This window comes from Microcaecilia unicolor, chromosome 9, assembly GCF_901765095.1.
Source record: "Microcaecilia unicolor chromosome 9, aMicUni1.1, whole genome shotgun sequence".
NCBI classification, from domain to species: Eukaryota; Metazoa; Chordata; class Amphibia; order Gymnophiona; family Siphonopidae; genus Microcaecilia; species Microcaecilia unicolor.
Window position 1 is genome coordinate 1,174,792 of NC_044039.1, and position 19,564 is coordinate 1,194,355.

Here is a 19,564-nt window from a genome sequence, read left to right on the forward strand (position 1 = left end):
AAACGAGCAAAACTGGCAAAACTTGCAGGCGGGGGAGGGATCCTGTGCATTTCTGCTACCAGCGCATTTTTTATTGCGGGAAGTACTGTGGAAGGCAGAAGAGCTGAGGTTGTTGATGATTAAAAAATCATAACACTGCTTGCCCGCTAGGGCACACAGGTGGGGTTGTATTTTGTCCCCCTGGACTTTTTAACAGGGTGGATTAGGATTCCTTGAGTTAGTAGAAGTTGGATATTGTTGCGGTTGGAAGGGTAGAGGGTGGCGAAGGGGGGAGGGCTGTTATTTCAGCTGCTCATTGTTATTGTTTTCTATTTGTGATTTATAAAAAACAACAGTTGTACAGAATATTGTTATACTTTATAACACACATTTAAATATAAAATGATAAATGTTTGAGGCTTGTGCAGATGGGGACAGAGCATGGATGGTCATTCTGTACTCGAAGGGACTTCTCCAAGCTCTGAGATTTGCTCTGTTGTCCGTTTAAGCAGTGAAATTATATTCTGTTCTGTTTCCTTCTTCAGGCCAAGCTAAAATTTCATATCCAGAACCCCAGTGCCACAGAGCTGGTTCATTTCCTTTTCGTTCCTTTAAATATGGTAAGAGACCAAAAACCTTTGCTTTAGCAATATTAATCATTAAAATAAGCTCATTTCTCAAGTGAGGTGCTCTCTACACATCTGGCAGCTTCGTACAGTACCATGAAATTCTCAGCCGGGTGACTAAAATGCAGAAAGGCCAGCTTCTGATCTTGGCTATTAGAAATGTTCTTACATTTTAGCTGCTGCTTATGAAATTTGGTAAAACTCTTTGGATCAATGGATTTTGTGTCATGCTAGCAATAAAGTCTTTTATCTGCAGATTTTGGCACCCAGTGTGTACAAACTCGGCAATCCCTCTGCATAGACCACAACTGGAATTCATGCCCCAACTGGGATTTTGCTAAGTTTTACATTGATGCTCTTCATTGTCCATGGGAGATCTGAATGTATATTTGGCATTTTAAGAACTCGGCCAGCTGTACAGTTCAGTCCATCATAGGGAGAACTGAAGAAGGCCTGGGTAAATAAGCTGGACTGCTCTGTCACTTTCTCCCCCTTTCTGATCTTCAGCGCTTATTCTCTCCCTCTAGCGTACCAAGGGCAAGTCGGTGGGGACAGTTCGCCCCAGGTGCAGGCAGCAAGCAGGCTGTCGGCTCTGCTGATCCCTTGCCCCCTCTGATGTCCTGTTCTGGGGCAGAGAACCAGCAGAGCCAGCAGCCGTGTGACTGCTCAGCACACCCCTCTTGCTCGGAGGAAGGGGTGCTCCAGCCCGGATGGCAACTACAGTACGTACGCCACTGGTCTCTCCTACCCTGACCCTCCCCCATGCTGTTCATGACTCACTCACCCCTTCCACTCCCATTTGCTGGAGCTTCCTGGGGCCTTGGTTCTGAGAGTGTTGCCTAATCTAGTAAAATAGCTGATGGAGGGGCGGGAGTGGGGCAACAACCCATTTACTGCCATGATGGAGCCCTGAGTTTGAAAACTAAAGCTCTGATGAGCAGAAAAGAGAGAGCAGTGGAGACAGAAGATGCTGCAGAAAATCTTCTCCTAATGATCTGGGCATGACATAACTGCTCATTATTCCTACAGGTGGAATATAATAAACCAAATAATCGCTCCTCCTGCTCTGTCCTTTCAGAGCTTCTTAAGTGATACGGTCATGGAAATTTGTGTATTGTAGATGGTGCAGGCCACAGGGGGCCCAGACCTGGCAAGGACAGTACTGAGTCCTCTATTGCTGAAGGATACTGTGGATTTCTTGATGCATGCGGTCACCAGTGAAGAACAGCAACTGTGGTTGTCTCTGGGTGATACATGGAACAGAGCAAGGTAATATTGTTTGCATATGGTGTCTGGATGCTGAGCTCATTCGTTGCCTCACCTATTAATGTTGTACATTCTGAGCTTAAGCAAAACAGCAAAAGTAGAGGCTGACAAATGCGCAAACCAATAGGGAGATATCAAAAACCAGTTTATTCAGAATATTTATATCAATATCAAGGACCCGACATGGTCCGTGTTTCGGCGCCAAAGTGACAAGGTGTTTGCTGATCGGTTGGCTGTTTTTTTGTTCTCTCTGTGGATTAACTTGCATACATAAAGGAATTATTCAAGCCCTATCAGCTTCCTCTCAGAGAAAGTTGATTGTGACCCCTGAGGCAGGTGCTTTGGCGCTGAAACACAGACCGTGTCGGGTCCTTGATATTGATATGAATATTCTGAATATACTGGTTTTTGATATTATCTCCCTATTGGTTTGCGCATTTGTCAGCCTCTACTTTTGCTGTTTTGCTTTGACTTTCCGTGGAGGCTCCTCCTGTCTTCTTGGATTTGTACATTCTGAGCTTGTCATGGGTCCATGTGTAAGGGCAGCATGAGTTCAGTTACACGGTAGCCAGTCTGGCCGTCTTTTCTTTCATCATTCACCTCGCCATAAAGTAGTCAGGGACCCTGACTAGTAGCTCTAGGAATGAAAGTCCTCTTCTCGTTTAGGTGTTTATAATTCATGTATATGCTGCCTATTAACTAGGGGGGGTTACAATAATCACATATAAAATCATATAAAAATAAATCCCTTTACTTAAACATGTTTTCAAATGCTTTTCAAAAATACCCAGCTGCTATAACAGCCATAGTTGCAATGGTGAGTTCCCCAACATACCAAAGTAAGCCTTAAGATGCTCCTTAAAAACGTCAAGCTCCTTGCATTGTTCTCCTCTTCAAGCTGTTTTCCTTATTCTGTGCAATCATTTAATAAAATTGTACAACTGAATATCTTAATGTAAAGTCCTTTCTGTAGAGCAGACTTGACAGAAAAAGTTTTTAAAATTACATTTCACTTGACTGTGTTGTGCAACGTTGCCTGATAGGCAGTAGGTTTAGGGCTGGCCCTGGAGACACAAATTATCACAGCAGAGAGGTAAAGCAGTTTCTAAAAAAAAGAATTTTCATAACAGCTGATTTCTCTCTGCAGAGCCGAGTGGCCCAAAGACCAGTTTATTCCACCTTACGTACCTCGCTTCAGGAATGGTTGGGAACCTCCCTTGTTAAACTTTGTGGGAGCCCCAAAGGAGCAGGAGCTCAATCACTTGGCCGAGTCTGTGGCCATTGCTGCTGAGCAGCAACGAAAACAGGAACTGAAGCAGCTGTCTTTGGAGGTAAGAGATCCAGAAAATTGTTTACATATATCGCATCTCAGCTGCACAGCTATGGTGCAGGGCCACCAGCTTCAGCCCCAACCCCGCAAAAAGAACAGCGGGGGGGGGGGGGGGGGGGGGGGATCTGAGTCTCTTTCTCAAAGCTACATAGCCACTAGTTCTGATGGTGATCAGCAATGGGAACTCCCTCCCACTGCAAATGAGAAATCCACTCCTCCTCTTCCTTAGTCATATACCTACAACTCCAGAACTGCTGAGTAGGACTGGAATAAAATGCGTTGCCCTTTTCCCCTCATTTAACCATTGTGATTTCTGTCAGACAGAATTCTGTCTGCCCTTCCTTATATGGCACAAACATAGGATTAGTCATACTTGATCAGACCAATGGTCCATCTAGCTCAGTATCCTTCTTCCAATAGTGGCCAATCCAGGTCACAAGGACCTGATAGAAACCCAATTAGTAGCAACATTGCACGTAGAACCCCAAAGAGTAGCAACATTCCATGTAGAACCCCAAAGAGTAGCAAGATTCTGGAATCCTAAAGAGTAACAATGTAGAACCCCAAAGAGTACCAACATTCCATGCTACTAATCCCATGGCAAGCAGTGGCTTCCCCCATGTCCATCACAATAACAGACTATGGGCTTTTCCTCCAGGAACTTGTCCAAACCTTTTTTTAAACACAGATATGCTAACCACTGTTAACATCCCCCGACAGTGAGTTCCAGAGTTTGAGTGAATAAAATATGTCCTCCTATCTTCCAGCCAAAAAAGCAAACAGGATGCTAGGAAGTATTAGGAAAGTGATGCAAAATAAGACCAGAACTACTACAATAACTCTTTATCGCTCCATGCTGTGACCTCGCCTTGAGTATTGTGTTCAGTTGTGGTCACCATATCTCAAAAAAGATAAAGGGGGATGAGAAAAGGTTCAAAGAAGAGCGACCAAAATGATAAAGGGGATGGAACTCCTCTCGTATGAGAAAAGGCTAATGAGGTTAGGGCTCTTTATCTTGGAAAAGAGATGGCTGAGGGAAGATATGATTGAGATCTATAAAATCCTGAGTGCTGTAGAACGGGTAGAAGTGAATTGATTTTTCACTCCTTCAAAAGTACAAAGACCAGAGGCCACTCAATGAAATTACATGGAAATACTTTAAAACAGATAGGAAATATTTTTTGACTCAATGAATAGTTAAGCTCTGGAGCTCTTTGCCAGAGGATGTAGTAATAGCAGCATGTCTGAGTTTAAAAAAGGTTTGGACAAGTTCCTGGAAGAAAAGTCCAGAGTCTGCTATTGAGACAGACATGGGAAGCCACTGCTTGCCCTGGGATTGGTAGCATGGAGTGTTGCTACTATATTTGGGTTTCTACTTGTGACCTGGCTTGGTCACTGTTGGAAACAGGGTAAGGGGCTAGGAGGACCATTGGTCTGACCCAGTATGGCTATTATGTTTAGTTTAGTTAATTCTGAGCTTTTGCATTAACATTCTGAGAATATTCTGGCTGCACCATCTGAAATACTGATAATATTATTGGAATCGTCAAGTATCTGCCTCCACCTGCTGACAGGGAGAGAAAACCCCGTCAGTCTGGACTGGTCTAGCAGGACTCAAGGAAAGGAAATCACAAAGAAAGAGCATATTTCTCTTTGTTTAGTTTATTAACTTGTTAGGACGCCTTTAAGTTTCTACTTCCTTTTGGCATTTTTACACTGTGTGTGATTTTCTGTTGTAGAATTGTGTAAATTATATGAGGGGTATGATGGCAGAGGTCTGAAAATGACATTTGTTGGAAGATGGGTCTAGAAATTTAGTTCAGATTTTGAGAGGAATGTGGCAGAGTGATCCCTGGTTCTTTGATCACTACAAGTTCATCTTTTCACTGAACTGTTTATCTTGCAGTGTGTAATTCCCACTTCTGTTTTTGGATTTTCAGCAACCCAGCGTACCAGAGTATCCTCCGGCTGATAGGTATGTGCCCAGTAACACTTCGTACGAAAGAAAGCTTCTGTTAGTAGCCTTGTAGATTCCTAACCTTCTGAGTTAGCCGAGATGTGGGGAACTGGCCAGCTTGAATGGCGTGCAGGGAAGTAATAATCGCCTTCTGTTACTGACAGTCCTTGTGATTTTGAGCAAATTCAACCTCTATTACGTCAGGTAGAAATGTTGAGCTAGATTTACTAAACTAATACTAATTATTGCTATTTAATGCACTCTATTAGTAAATAAGACCCCACTGACAATAACACTTGTTAAATTGTAAGCCCTCTGGAGCAGGGAAATATAGTGCACCTTGTTCAATTTGGAAAGGTGAGTAGTGAAATCTGAAATCCAAATTTTCTGTCCTTTTTGTGCCAATTTTCAGTCCGCAGCAATCAGTAGTTTTTTTTGTTTGTTTTACTTTATATTAAGTTTTTAAAACCAAATAGCAAGACATATCAAAGCAGTCAACATAGCAATTCGATAATATCATTACATTGATAATACATACCCGTTATACAGCCCTTGTTATCCCCCATCCCCCTGGTATGACTCATGTATATTAATGGTAATACATTCATGGCAATACATGTCCAAATGAAAAAGGGGCCAACCCTTAACAACCCAGGAAATCGAAGACGTTCGTGGTCCAGAGTACCGTAACACCAGGCAACCTACTATCTAGCAAAAAAATGTCCCAACTGTGCTGCTTGATAACCACAAGGGAAACGGGGACCATATCCTTTGAAAGGCTGTAGCCCAGCCCCATTTCAAGAAATAAGCATCCCACGAGGCGTTCCATAGTTGTGGCGTTGAGGGCAAAGCTGTGCACCCTCCTGCACGTAACTACCTCTCAATGAAGGTTAGCAGTATAAGGAAGCGATACTCTCCACTCATCCGGTGAGCAGGCAGGATCTGGAGATATAGAAGTGGAAGATGAGGCGTGAACCCTCAAAACCTACGTTACAGTAGTATAGCAAAAGGAGGAGTAGGGTGATTGACTCCTTCAATAACCCAGGGAGACGTATGTAGTAGCAAAGTCTTTATTATTGGTCATCAAACGATTGAATACAGCAGCCGTGTTTTGGCGCTTGTGCGCCTGCTTCAGGAGTCTTGTGATGTTCCAGGAAGATTTAGGAGAAAAACAAATTTTCCTGTACGACAAAATAATGAGATTTCACAATGCAAATCAATGAAAAACGATGCTTCCAAAGCCTACAGCGGCAAAGTCAGCAAGGGAGGATATAGAAGTGGAAAACATTCTTTTTTTGAATGTGCCAGTACTCGCACCCCCACAATTCCTCAAGCACTTTCCCGCCTGGTTAGGAAAGAAGCGGGAGATCTGTACCATTGATAGAGGAACTTTACCCCATTTTCCACCCGATTAGCTGAGGTAGAGAAGCGACAGGTGTTCAAGGAAACTTGTTCCCCACACAATCAGTAGTTTTTAAAGCCTGTGGAAGTTCACTGCCAGGCCGTGTCCGGGTCAGCACAGTTACCCAGAAGTTACCCGGGAACTGGTCAATATTCAGACCGGTGCCTGGGTAGGCAGTAAATTTATCTGCTTGCTTTTATTAGCAGACCGAATATCGCCCTTAATGGGGTTAACACGTCTCTGTCCTGACTCTGCCACGAACCTCCCAGACAGTGCTGCGGCGCGGTCAGAGGAGAGATTCAGTGGCAGTGCCTGGGTAATTCCTGCTGACTATCCCCTCCTCAGGCATTCAGCACATGTGGCCTCTCCTCCTAGTTACATCCTTTTGAATACTGGGCCCTTCATTTTCAGTTTGCATTTTGCAATCATTTCTGCAATTGAAATACATTTGCATGATGCTGACTGCTGTCAGTAATAAGCAGCAGCCACAATGGAGTATGAGGAAGGATGTCCTTGTGGTCAGAGGGATGAGCTACAAACCTGGAAAACCAAGATTCCGATCCCACTTTCCCTACCTGATGATTTCAGGGCAAGTCATTTTCCCTCTCGCTGCCTTCCCTCAAATGTGATTAGAACCTCCCTGGGGAAGGCAGTTGTTATTGTTCCTGCACATCAAAGGAGCAGACATTGAGGAGATGACATGGGCCAGGTATTGGTGTAATGTCTGCGTCAGGGGTCATTAACAGACATCTGTGGTAGAAATCCTAATAAATAAATATTGCTACCTCGATTCAAAGTCCAGTTAATTGTAAGACTGTTACATCAAAGGCCGCTGCTCCAGTGCAGGTAACGCTGAAACACAGTCTTCAGTCAATTTAGTGTACTTGACAGGTTTTCCCATTTTCTGTTGCATTAAGACTCAGCATGCTTAGTATTAATGAGTGAAGGAATCAGGCCTCCCTTTCACATTCCTGCTATCCCTTTTCATCACAGTGGAGTGCAGTATAGCCGGGGATGATTCAGGCTGGGAGGAGGGGGAGGGGTAAGGACTCTGTGCGATGGAAAGAGCAGTGCATGCAAAACGGTCCAGCCTTTTGCGGCCACAGCGTTCACTTGTCTCTGTGTGCAGTCTCTCCTCTCTCCTGGGGATCCACAACCCTATAACTCAAATGCTTAATCTTCATTATATGTAATTACTCACCAGTCACACCAGAGCGCTTTACTAGAAAAATATATGAAGTACAACCAAATGGAACACATAGATTACATGATAGAATATATCATAAAAGTCAATTAGCACTACCCAGCCCTTCCCTCCCCTTCTCCCTTTCCCTCTCCCTATCAGCACCTCTAATGCTACCTATCACTTCTCTTGCACACCTCCGAAACCCTCTGCCACATCGCTCTTTCTTCCTCTAGGTCCCTTCCTGTAGCCGCCCCTTCTAACATGCTCATTCCTGCCAGTGTCGTTCACTCTACTACTACTACTACTTGTCATTTCTATAGCGCTACTAGATGTACGCAGCGCTGTACACTTGAACATGAAGAGACAGTCCCTGCTCAACAGAGCTTACAGTCTAAATTCCCCTTCTCTCTTTCTTGAAGTACCTCCCACCCACTCCCCCCCATTCTCATTCACCAATAGCCTCCTTCATATAGACCAGTCTCTCCCTCCTCAAGTACCCCTTCCCCCCCCCCCCCACCTTCATGTACACCAGTCTCCCACTCTGGTTCCTAAAGGCAGCTCCTGACTGGATGCAGTCGGGGCCATTTTGTGTGTACAATGTTGCTTGTGATCTCTGTGTTGTGAGAGGTTCTGAAGTGCCGTCTTGTCCATGGCAAGCACACCTTTGTCTTCACGTGCTCGGACAGTATCCACAATTATTTCTAACGCTGCTTTCCATCAGGGTTAGAAAATGGTTAACCATGGTCTCTCTGTCCTGCAGATATTATGATGCTCATAGTAAAGCAGAGCCCAAGAAATATGCCAAATCCAAGTATGAGTTTGTGGCGCGGAACAGCAGTGAGCTGTCTGTCCTGAAAGATGATGTACTGGAGGTAAGGTACACTGTGCTGTCACTCTGCCTCTTCCGTTATCGGGTGCATGCGTTCATCCCTGTACACAGTTTGGAATTTTCACTGACGCATTTATTTCTGGAAAGTCTGTTGTAAAATTACAGTTATTGTATCTTAGTTTAATAAATGTGAATTCTGTGTGCTCTGTTTAAAACTTGCCACCTGGTTTTCTGAATGGGTCGGCTCTGTATCCAGATCTTTAAAATCACACCACTTAGGGACACTTCCAAGGCAGCCTTGGGGAAATGCTGCTCTAATGGTCTTGTTTTGGAAGTGCGCTGAGTTAGAGGAGAGCAGAAGGACCACAGATTAGAAGGCAAAATTCAATTAGACTCATGAGATTAGAATGTCATTAATCTCACCCTGACGTAATGGGGTCATCAAATGGATATCCAGACTGGTGTGGAGAAGTGAAAAAATGGGAATTGACAAAAGTAGACCAAGTTTCTCGTAACATAACCACATCCCTCTGCAGGTCTCCAGCATTATGTGGATTGAGGTGTGCAGTTTTCCAAAGTATACAGTGTGATGTCAGGTGAATAGTGTGCTAGACAATATAGTGTAATGTTGTCAGGCGTGTACATCTCTCTGCAGGTATATAGCATTATGCAGGGTCCTAAGTACTCCTTTTTCTCACTGAGTTAATTGGATAAGCATTGCCAAAGGTCTATCAAGCCCAGTGTTCTGTTTCCAGCAGTGGCCATTCCAAGTCACATGTACCTGGCAAGATGTCAGAACAATAAAACAGATTTTAGGCTGCTTATCCTAGAAATAAGCAGTGGATTTTCCCAAGCCCATCTTAATAATGGCTTATGGATTTTTCTTTTAAGAAAGTAGCCAAACTTTTTTAAAACCCTGCTAAGCTAACTACTTTTACCACATTCTCTGGCAACAAATTCCAGAGTTTAATTACACGTTGAGTGAAGAAATATTTTCTCCATTTTGTTTTATATTTACTACTTAGTAACTTCATTGCATGCCCCCTAGTCCTTGCATTTTCGAAAGCGTAAACAAGCGATTCACATCTACCTGTTCCACTCTACTCTGTATTTTATAGACCTCTGTCACATCTCCCCTCAAGCTGAAGAGTCCAAGCCGCTTTAGCCTTTCCTCATAGGGAAGTTGTCCCATCCCCTTTATCATTTTTTCCACTTTTCTAATTCCACTATATCTTTTTTGATATGCGGTGACCAGAATTGTAGTCGCACCATGAAGCAATACAAAAGCATTATGACATTCTTATGATCCAAAAACAATAAGACCAAATGAACTTAGCTGTAGTCCTGGAGGGAGGGGAAGCAAAAGAGCACCTGTCAACTCAGAGCTACAACCATGAATGCTGTTCTCTTCTCTTCTCCTCCAGGTCCTTGATGATCGGAAGCAGTGGTGGAAGGTTCAGAATTCAAGTGGAGCGTCTGGTTTTGTGCCAAATAACATTATCGATTTTGTGAAAGCACAAGATCCAGGAACAGCACGTACTGAACCTGTGTACATTCAGACAATACAGGTAAAGCCCGTTTACTCGCACAACGCAGCTAGACCACAACCCTGTCCAGGTAAAACCCCTACTCCCATTTTTTGCACCCATGCATGTACATACTATGTACGTACACCCCTCCTGTTATACAAATATGCAAATAAACCCGCTAAGGGTCTAGCGTAATGAGCTGTGTGCTAAGCTTCAGTACAGTGTGTTGTGATCTATACACTGTGAAAAGTTTACACTCTTGATGTGTTAAAATTGTGACTTGCAGATTGTTGTGTTAAATGAAAAATGTGCACTGACAGAAAAAAGCAACTTCCGCCTTATGAGGAAAATGGCAGTATGTTACTGTGACATTGTGCACTGGTTTTTCTCTGTTCTTCCCTGTCCGTGTATGATGTGCTCCCCACTCAATATTTAATTATTCAGTGCTCACACCCTGACAGTGACAGAATAGAGAAAAGGCACCTTGACTCCCCTCTCTCAGCGGCTCTGGAGCTGCAGTTCCCATGTGGACTAAATAGGTGGTCCTGGGGAGACGTTTGTTGGCAGTGGGCATCCTCGTATGTCACCATCTATCTCCCCTAGCAGAACACTGAAATGTACCCCTAGGGATCTGCCTGCCAAATAAGGGAGCACTTCTCTTCTACTTGATAGGCTGACCCCTACCAGTGCATCAGAACATACCACTGGGTTCAAGCATTATCATGTTGCAAGATGGTAGTATCAGAGGCAGGGACGAGTAGCCTTGCTCCCGCCTCTCAAGCCGTGGTGAGTTGGAGAGATGTCTAGGGCCCGCTTAGGTTTCCAGGGATTTCTTCAAAGAGACTCACTAGGGCCACCATGGGATCTTTGCTGATGCGGCTTGTCTGAGGTGAAGTGCTGAGCTCCTGCCTTGAGCTGCAGTAAACATTCAGCTCTACCAGGGAAGTAGGAAACTGTGTCAGAGTTCAGCGGATTCAGGTTTGGCCTTTTTGCATGTGGGCGTGTGTCCATCACATTTAAAACTACATGCGAAGGGAGAGATGATCAGTCACATGTACACTGTGCATTTATTTTCATTTTAGCTGTTGATGCCAAAGAAGGAATTTGAAATATTCAAGGTACGGTTCACTTCTTCCCCACTCTGTACCTGTTTTTTCTCGCAGGTTTAAATGCAGAAGGTAACCTAGGCATAGAGTTTTCTGTTGGTCTTGCGGATGCTGGAGGATTTTGTTTCCCCTCTAAGGCATGGACTGCTTCTCCTCCTCCTGCATGCTCTGGCTGTCTCTCTCACCTGGTGTAATCTTTATATATTTTTTTATTTTCATAAGACACCTTTTTTCAATGACCTTGTTCGAGTACTTCAAACTGTTACAATAAAGAGAATTCTCTGAGGAAATTAGGACTGGAAAATCCTCATTTATGGGTGACGACGTTCCTGATGGAGCCTAGAGGGGGGGAAGTGGTACCCCAGCAATTTTTCTAGGTGCCTTTGGCCATTCTTTCTTTGCAGGTGTTCCTGTTCTGCCTGCTGCTGTCACTCAGGGCCACCTCGGTGTCTCAGTTTTTCCTGTCTTTCATCCTGTAAGTCTTTCACGAGTTCCCTGGTAGTTCTGTAGACATGTTTTCTGTCAGGTGTTTATTTCCTTTTTTTTTATGTTCGCTTGGTGTGAACCAACCAGCCAAGGAATTTTGTCGCTATCGAGTCGTTCGATTGCACTGGACGGGGTCCCAAAAGAAGATGATGTTCCCTGAGTTCCCCCTCGATTGATCTAACAGTCTCATTGATTTCCTCACAGGCTTTGGGCTGCTGAGATATCTGAAAAAGTTATAGTAATAGAGTTTTTGCCTCTGTGGCAAATTTTAGCCTTCCTTACCCGCACTTTGCATCTGACTTGCCAATGTTTATGCTGCTGCTTTTCTTCATTCGTATCCGCCTTCCATTTTTTGAAAGATGTTCTTTTGGCTCTAATAGCCTTTTTCATCTCAACTTTGAACCATAACAGCTGTCATTTTGCCTTCTTTCCGCCTTTTTTGTGGTCTGGGCTGATTTAAACTCCCAAACTTAGCAGCTGCTGCTTTTAGGTTTTTTTTATGCATTTAATCCTCATTTTATCATAGTCGCCCTTCTGAAAGTTAAATGCTACCGCAGTAAATTTCCTTAGTGTCTTCGCTCCAGTTATGATCACTGTTGGCCAGTGGACCCAAGACCGTTACTTCTTTCACATCAAGTCCACTAAGGACTGGATCTAAAATAGCTCCCCTCTTGTCAGTTCTCGAACCAGCTGCTCCATGAAGCAGAGTCATTCATTACGTCTAAGAATTTTACCTCCCTTGCGCTCCCTGATGTGACATTTATCCAGTCAATATTGGGGGATTAACATTTCACGTTATTTATAATGCTGCCAAATGTTCTGTCTTCCTTAATTTCTGTTAACATTTCATCATCTGGCCTGGCGGATGGTAGTAGAAACGCCAGGCCTTCAGTGGTCATTTGGGGTACTTTTTGTGGCTTAGTCGTTATTGAAACAGGTCTAGCTCAGAACGTCTTAGTTTTAGTCCTGGATGGTTTCGTTTCGTTATTTCAGAAGAATGTCCGAGTGTTAGAAATGCCCCTCCCCTGACACGCCCCCTTATGATTTGGGCAACACCGCAGTCGAACTGCATAGATAAAAACGTCTGCAAAATACGTTTTGCAAATAGCGATGTGAACTATTTGGCAAGCAAAATGCCCAAATAACTGCTTTATTTATTAGGATTTATTTACCGCCTTTTTGCTTGATGCAACTTTTTAAATATTTTTTTCTCTTTCAAAAATGAGCCCCCATGGTTACTCAAGCGATAGGATATGGCAGCATGTCGCTGTTTTTAACACCGGTATTCCCCTGCTGTCATTTTATACCAGAGCACGTTCTCATTTTTTTCATTGTCTCCCTCCCCTCCCCCCACCCCCCACCACTTTCCCATACACAATCTGTATCAATTCACTGAAATGTTGATCTTGGCGTGGCAATCTCTCCATTTGTTGCCAAAGGTATGTATGAAGTAACAGTGGGAAGGACTTCCAGGAGAGTAGAAAAATGAGTTAGACTGTTCTGATGTAGTGATGGCGTCTGATATTTTTTCGCTCTAGGAGCTCTTTTCAGCATTCAGAGTGACTTCTTCCTCTTTGCATCTTGGTGTGGTTTTAAGTGAAGTGTTTCTTGGCCTTTTTTTTGCAGCATTTGTTGTACTTTTGCATGCGTTTGGAGGTGTGTGTGTAGGGCAGCCTTTATTCTAATGTAAAAGGAGTTTTGAGTATTTGCATTAGAATCTTTGTTCCTGCTCCTTCCCGCCAGAGTTGGGATGCAGAGTTAACGCCGAGCGGGAAGCATGCTTGCAAAGTCCTCTTAACCCACACACGAGCGCTCCAGCTGCCGTATTGTGAGCTGTCATTCACGTGCCGTCCCTTAGCTGCAGGAGATTTTCTTTTCCTCTCTTGACATTTTTTTATTGCTTAGCTTTAAATGAAACATTTCGGTACATTCTGTTCCACGTAGCAGAGAGATGGCCTTAAACCTAAAGGTAATATTGATTAATACGCAGGACTGTAGCTACCCTACGCACAGAGGGTTCTTAGCAACCATGGAAACTATCTCCCCCCCCCCCCCCCTCCACACACCCCAATTAATCACCACAGAAGAAATGTACTCTGTATGCAGACCCACCTCAAATCCCAGACCCATTTATTTAATTTTAGCATTTATATCTCTTCCTAGTCCCTCTTCCTTACAGCCCAATAAATCTTCCCAATCCTTCTTTTATTTATTTATTTGGATTTAGTTCACTCCTCTTTCAGGCGTAGCTTAAGATGAGTTACATTCAGGTACACTAGGTATTTCCCTTTTCAAAGAGAGCTCACCTCTGTCTGTCTGTACCTGAGGCAAAGGAGAGTTAACTGACTCAGACTGGGACAGACCAAAGGTCCATCAAGTCCAGCATCCTGTTTCCCACACTGGCCAGTCCAGGTCACAAATACCTGGCAAGATCCCAAAAAAGTACAAAACATTTTATGCTGCTTATCCCAGAAATAAGCAGTGGATTTTCCCCAAGTCAATTTAATAATGGTCTATGGACTTTTCCTTTAGGAAGCCGTCCAAACCTTTTTTTTTTTTTAACCCCGCTAAGCTAACTGCCTTTACCACATTCTCTGGCAACGAATTCCACAAGAAAGCAACAGCGGGATTTGAACTGAGCTTCCTGGCTGTCGGTCTGGTGCTCTGTCCACTAGGCTCCACCTCCACTCCCACTCCACTTCTTTTTACGTGTAAGCACGTACACACACACATCACCTGCTGTTCTTACATGTACCTCCAATACCCCCCCCCCCCCCCCCACACCCCTATTTCTTTAACCAGTTGGTTTGATTCCTGTGCTGTTGAGTCTGGCAGTAGGAGGTGGTAAGTAAGGGGGTGCCTCTGAGTACATCTCTTCTGTCTGCTTCTTGGGACTCAGATCTTGTTGCATGCATGATCCTTTCATATACAGCACCTTGTGCGTTGGGCTGTGAGCAGCTGGGGGCAGGGATGTAGGGATTTATTTACCGCCTTTTTGAAGGAATTCACTCAAGGCGATGTACAGTAAGAAGCACTGTTCTTCTTCACCCAGGAAGATCAGCAGGGGGAGTATTTCAAATGCACCCCAGCCCTCTGCCTCCCTAACCTAGAAGACCAGCCCCTGATCTCCTGCAAGTCCACAAGACACCAGCCAATCCCATGGCTGCAGAATTGTGGAAGGCAAAATCAAATTCATACCATGTATGAAAATGTGTGCCTCTGTTTCTTTCTCGATAGGTTTGGCTATGTTGATAAGAGTTTAAAAAAAAAAATAGCCTGGTCTATCTGGCAGGCTGTGTATATAGGAAAGACTGGAGGAGCAGCCAGTTGAATACTTGAGTATTTGTGGCAAACCGCTCATTCCTTGTGTAAATCAGCTTGGGGTGGCAGCTTAGATGTCGGAGTCTTTGGGAGCACTCGTAGTGAAATGAGGGACTTTGTGGCTAGACATGAAAGGGGAGGTGGAGGATGCTGAGACTGAAGAATAACGGGAAAAGGGAGCACACAGTCCCATATAAAAAATTATACCTTACAAGAGGTCATTCATGCCATCAGGCGACCCTCAGGGGGAGGAATGCTGGCTTCGGCCTAACCCCTGGTAAGCCTTTCCTCAGCTGAGAGGTGCCCACCTCTACCACTGGCTGCCTTTCAGGTGCTGTGGAGGACTTGCAGCTCATCTGCATATCCTTACAGCCTTCTCCGGGGTGACACCCAGGTCCACCCCGATCCACTCAGGGCCTCCGCTCTAGGTGCCGTGCGCCTAACGGCACGCGGGGCATTTTTCTCTTTGTATCTAATCTTTTTCCAGTTGCTAAAGTACCTTAATCGTTTATGGCCCCTATTCACATTCTCTTCCTAGCTCTGTCCCTTCCTAATCTTTTCCCTCACCCCCTACCTCTCTCCGCTACAGGAACTCACTTCCCATCCATTGACTTCATCACCTCACCTTCTCTCCTACCCTCTTCCTCCTTTTGGCTTTAATCTCAGTCTCTTTCTTCCCTCCATTTTGCCTTCCCCATTCCACCTAAATACCTCTCGCCTTCGACGCCTTCGTGGCCACACCTCTCCTACTCTCCTCCGCTCTCTTTTACTCCTTCTCTTACTCTCAGCTGGTGACATCAATCCCAATCCTGGCCCTCCTCACCAACTATTATCCAAACTCTACAGATCTCACCGTGACCTCTCTAACCTCATCTCTATTCCTCTACTCCCCTCCTCTTCTCTGCCCTTCTCTTGCGCCCTATGGAATGCCCGCTCTATCTGTAACAAACTCCCCTATATCCAGGACCTCTTTATCTCGCGTCACCTCCATCTGCTCGCCATAACAGAAACCTGGCTCTGCCCTGATGACTCTGCTTCAGTCGCAGCCCTGTGCCATGGCGGTTATCTATTTTCACATACTCCTCGCCCTGCTGGCCGTGGGGGCGGTGTTGGACTACTTCTCTCTCCCTCCTCCAGATTTCAACCCCTTCTTCCACCTCAATCTCACTGTTTTTCCTCCTTTGAAGTCCACTCTATCCGCCTTTTCTCTCCTCTGCCTCTTCGAATAGCGGTCATTTATCGTCCCCCTGATAAGTCCCTTCATCCTTTCTCAGTGACTTTGATGCCTGGCTTGCCTTCTTCCATGATCCTTCCTCCCCCTCTCTCATCCTTGGTGACTTTAATATTCCTGCTAATGATCCTTCCAACTCTTATATTTCCAAGTTACTCGCTTTAACGTCGTCCTTTAATCTCCAACTATGCTCCACCTCCCCCACTCATCAAAATGGTCACTGTCTTGATCTCATCTTCTCCTCCAACTGTTCACCCTCTAGTTTCCTTGCCTCCGATCTTCCCCTCTCTGATCACCATCTTATAACTTTCACACTTAAATCTCCTCCCTCCCAGTCCCGTCCTATCCTATCTAATTTATCTAGGAATCTTCACGACATTGACCCTTCATCTCTATCCTCCCATGTTTCAAACCTCCTCTCTACTGTGGCACCATCCACGTCTGTCAACGAGGCTGTTTCTTCTTACAACAATACTCTATCCTCTGCCTTAGACACTCTTGCACCTTTGATGACCCGCCCTGTAAGGCGTACAAAACCCCAACCTTGGCTGACTTCTAATATCCGCTACCTACGTTCCTGTACCCGCTCCGCCGAACGCCTCTGGCGGAAATCTCGGGCCCTTGCTGATTTCTTACACTTTAAGTTCATGCTGACCTCCTTCCAATCTGCTCTTTTACGTGCCAAACAGGATTATTATATCCAACTGACCAACTCTCTTGGCTCTAATCCTCGACTTCTCTTCACCACATTGAACTCTCTCCTCAAGGTGCCCCCTCCCCCAACTCCCCCTTCACTATCTCCTCAGACCCTTGCTGAATTCTTTCACAACAAGGTTCAAAAGATAAACCTTGCTTTCTCTACCTCACCAGCTCTCCCTCCACTAGTCCGTTCCCCTCTCTCTCCTTCCCCTCATTCCCTTTCCTCCTTTCCTGAAGTTACTATTGAGGAAACTACACTTCTCCTTTCTTCCTCAAAATGTACCACCTGTTCCTCTGATCCCATTCCCACCCACCTTCTTAATGCCATCTCTCCTACTCTTATTCCTTTTATCTGTCACATTCTCAACCTCTCACTTTCCACTGCGACTGTCCCTGCTGCCTTTAAACATGCTGTGGTCACACCTCTCCTTAAGAAGCCTTCACTTGACCCTACTTGTCCCTCTAATTACCGACCCATCTCCCTCCTTCCTTTTCTCTCCAAATTACTTGAGCGTGCTGTTCACCGCCGCTGCCTTGATTTTCTCTCCTCACATGCTATTCTTGACCCATTACAATCTGGTTTTCGCCCTCTCCACTCAACCGAAACTGCGCTTACTAAAGTCTCCAATGACCTATTACTGGCTAAATCCAGAGGTCAATATTCCATCCTCATTCTTCTTGATCTTTCCGCTGCTTTTGACACTGTCGATCACAGCATACTTCTCGATACCCTGTCCTCACTTGGATTCCAGGGCTCTGTCCTTTCCTGGTTCTCGTCCTACCTCTCCCTCCGCACCTTTAGTGTTCACTCTGGTGGATCCTCTTCTACTTCTATCCCTCTGCCTGTCGGCGTACCCCAGGGTTCTGTTCTTGGTCCCCTCCTCTTTTCTATCTACACTTCTTCCCTTGGTTCATTAATCTCATCCCATGGCTTTTCCTACCACCTCTATGCTGATGACTCCCAAATCTACCTTTCTACCCCTGATATCTCACCTTGCATCCAAACCAAAGTTTCAGCGTGCTTGTCTGACATTGCTGCCTGGATGTCTCAACGCCACCTGAAATTAAATATGACCAAAACCGAGCTTCTCATTTTCCCCCCCAAACCCACCTCCCCGCTCCCCCTGTTTTCTATTTCTGTTGATGGCGCTCTCATTCTCCCTGTCTCCTCAGCTCGAAACCTTGGGGTCATCTTTGACTCTTCTCTCTCCTTCTCTGCTCATATTCAGCAGACCGCCAAGACCTGTCGTTTCTTTCTTTACAACATCCGTAAAATCCGCCCCTTTCTTTCCGAGCACTCTACCAAAACCCTCATCCACACCCTTGTCACCTCTCGTTTAGACTACTGCAATCTGCTTCTTGCTGGCCTCCCACTTAGTCACCTCTCCCCTCTCCAGTCAGTTCAAAACTCTGCTGCCCGTCTCATCTTCCGCCAGGGTCGCTTTACTCATACTACCCCTCTCCTCAAGACCCTTCACTGGCTCCCTATCCGTTTTCGCATCCTGTTCAAACTTCTTCTACTAACCTATAAATGTACTCACTCTGCTGCTCCCCAGTATCTCTCCACACTCGTCCTTCCCTACACCCCTTCCCGTGCACTCCGCTCCATGGATAAATCCTTCTTATCTGTTCCCTTCTCCACTACTGCCAACTCCAGACTTCGCGCCTTCTGTCTCGCTGCACCCTACGCCTGGAATAAACTTCCTGAGCCCCTACGTCTTGCCCCATCCTTGGCCACCTTTAAATCTAGACTGAAAACCCACCTCTTTGACATTGCTTTTGACTCGTAACCACTTGTAACCACTCGCCTCCACCTACCCTCCTCTCTTCCTTCCCGTTCACATTAATTGATTTGATTTGCTTACTTTATTTATTTTTTGTCTATTAGATTGTAAGCTCTTTGAGCAGGGACTGTCTTTCTTCTATGTTTGTACAGCGCTGCGTATGCCTTGTAGCGCTATAGAAATGCTAAATAGTAGTAGTAGTAGTAGTAGCAGGTGGCATGTGTATTTATTTTATTTAAGAGATTTCTATCCTGCATTGTTTAAAATTCTAATATTACATACATAATAAATGCACACACAAATAAAAAAGTCAATAAATATCAACATAGCACAAACACATAAAAATAAAAATTACTGAGCAGGAGATAGTAGGTAATTTCATCTTGTGTAACTTTGCTGTGCAGAGAGATCGCGGACAGTTGAAATACTTCAAAGATGCTGCAGATGTCAGTTATTCGACAGAAGCGATGGGACAGCGTACTAGTGAAATAGATAAACCGCCATTAATCAAAACAAAATGGACAAATCTGAAAACGTTCGGGCTTCATTTCTGGACTGGGATAGCGAGCTCTCTACCTCTTGTTGAGTTGATTAGGTTCAATTGACGTTTCATGTGTTGTTTTTTAAATTTTTGTGTTTTTTTTTAGGCCCTAAAGGATTCCACAGATATAGGGCAGAGGACATAATAGCTTATGTATGTTAACGTTCAACTTTTTTTTTCTGGGGGGGGGGGGTGTAATTTGGTTTATTTAAAGTTATCAATAGAAATCAAACAAAATAAAACATGGAAAAGAAAATAAGATGATACCTTTTTAATTGGACATAACTTAATA

The 19,564-nt window shown here is 44.6% G+C and overlaps 1 protein-coding gene across 4 annotated transcripts in view; it reads left to right on the top strand.

Moving 5' to 3' along the window:
* The window catches only part of EPS8 (epidermal growth factor receptor pathway substrate 8), a 118,146-nt gene that overhangs the window by 89,756 nt on the left and 8,826 nt on the right, over positions 1-19,564 (top strand). For all 4 annotated transcript variants that reach the window (XM_030213992.1, XM_030213993.1, XM_030213989.1 and 1 more), the window contains 6 exons: positions 525-599; positions 1,726-1,874; positions 3,019-3,202; positions 5,142-5,176; positions 8,507-8,618; positions 10,000-10,143. In XM_030213992.1, the coding sequence (XP_030069852.1) occupies positions 525-599; positions 1,726-1,874; positions 3,019-3,202; positions 5,142-5,176; positions 8,507-8,618; positions 10,000-10,143 (699 nt within the window). The remainder of the gene's footprint in view (positions 1-524; positions 600-1,725; positions 1,875-3,018; positions 3,203-5,141; positions 5,177-8,506; positions 8,619-9,999; positions 10,144-19,564) is intronic.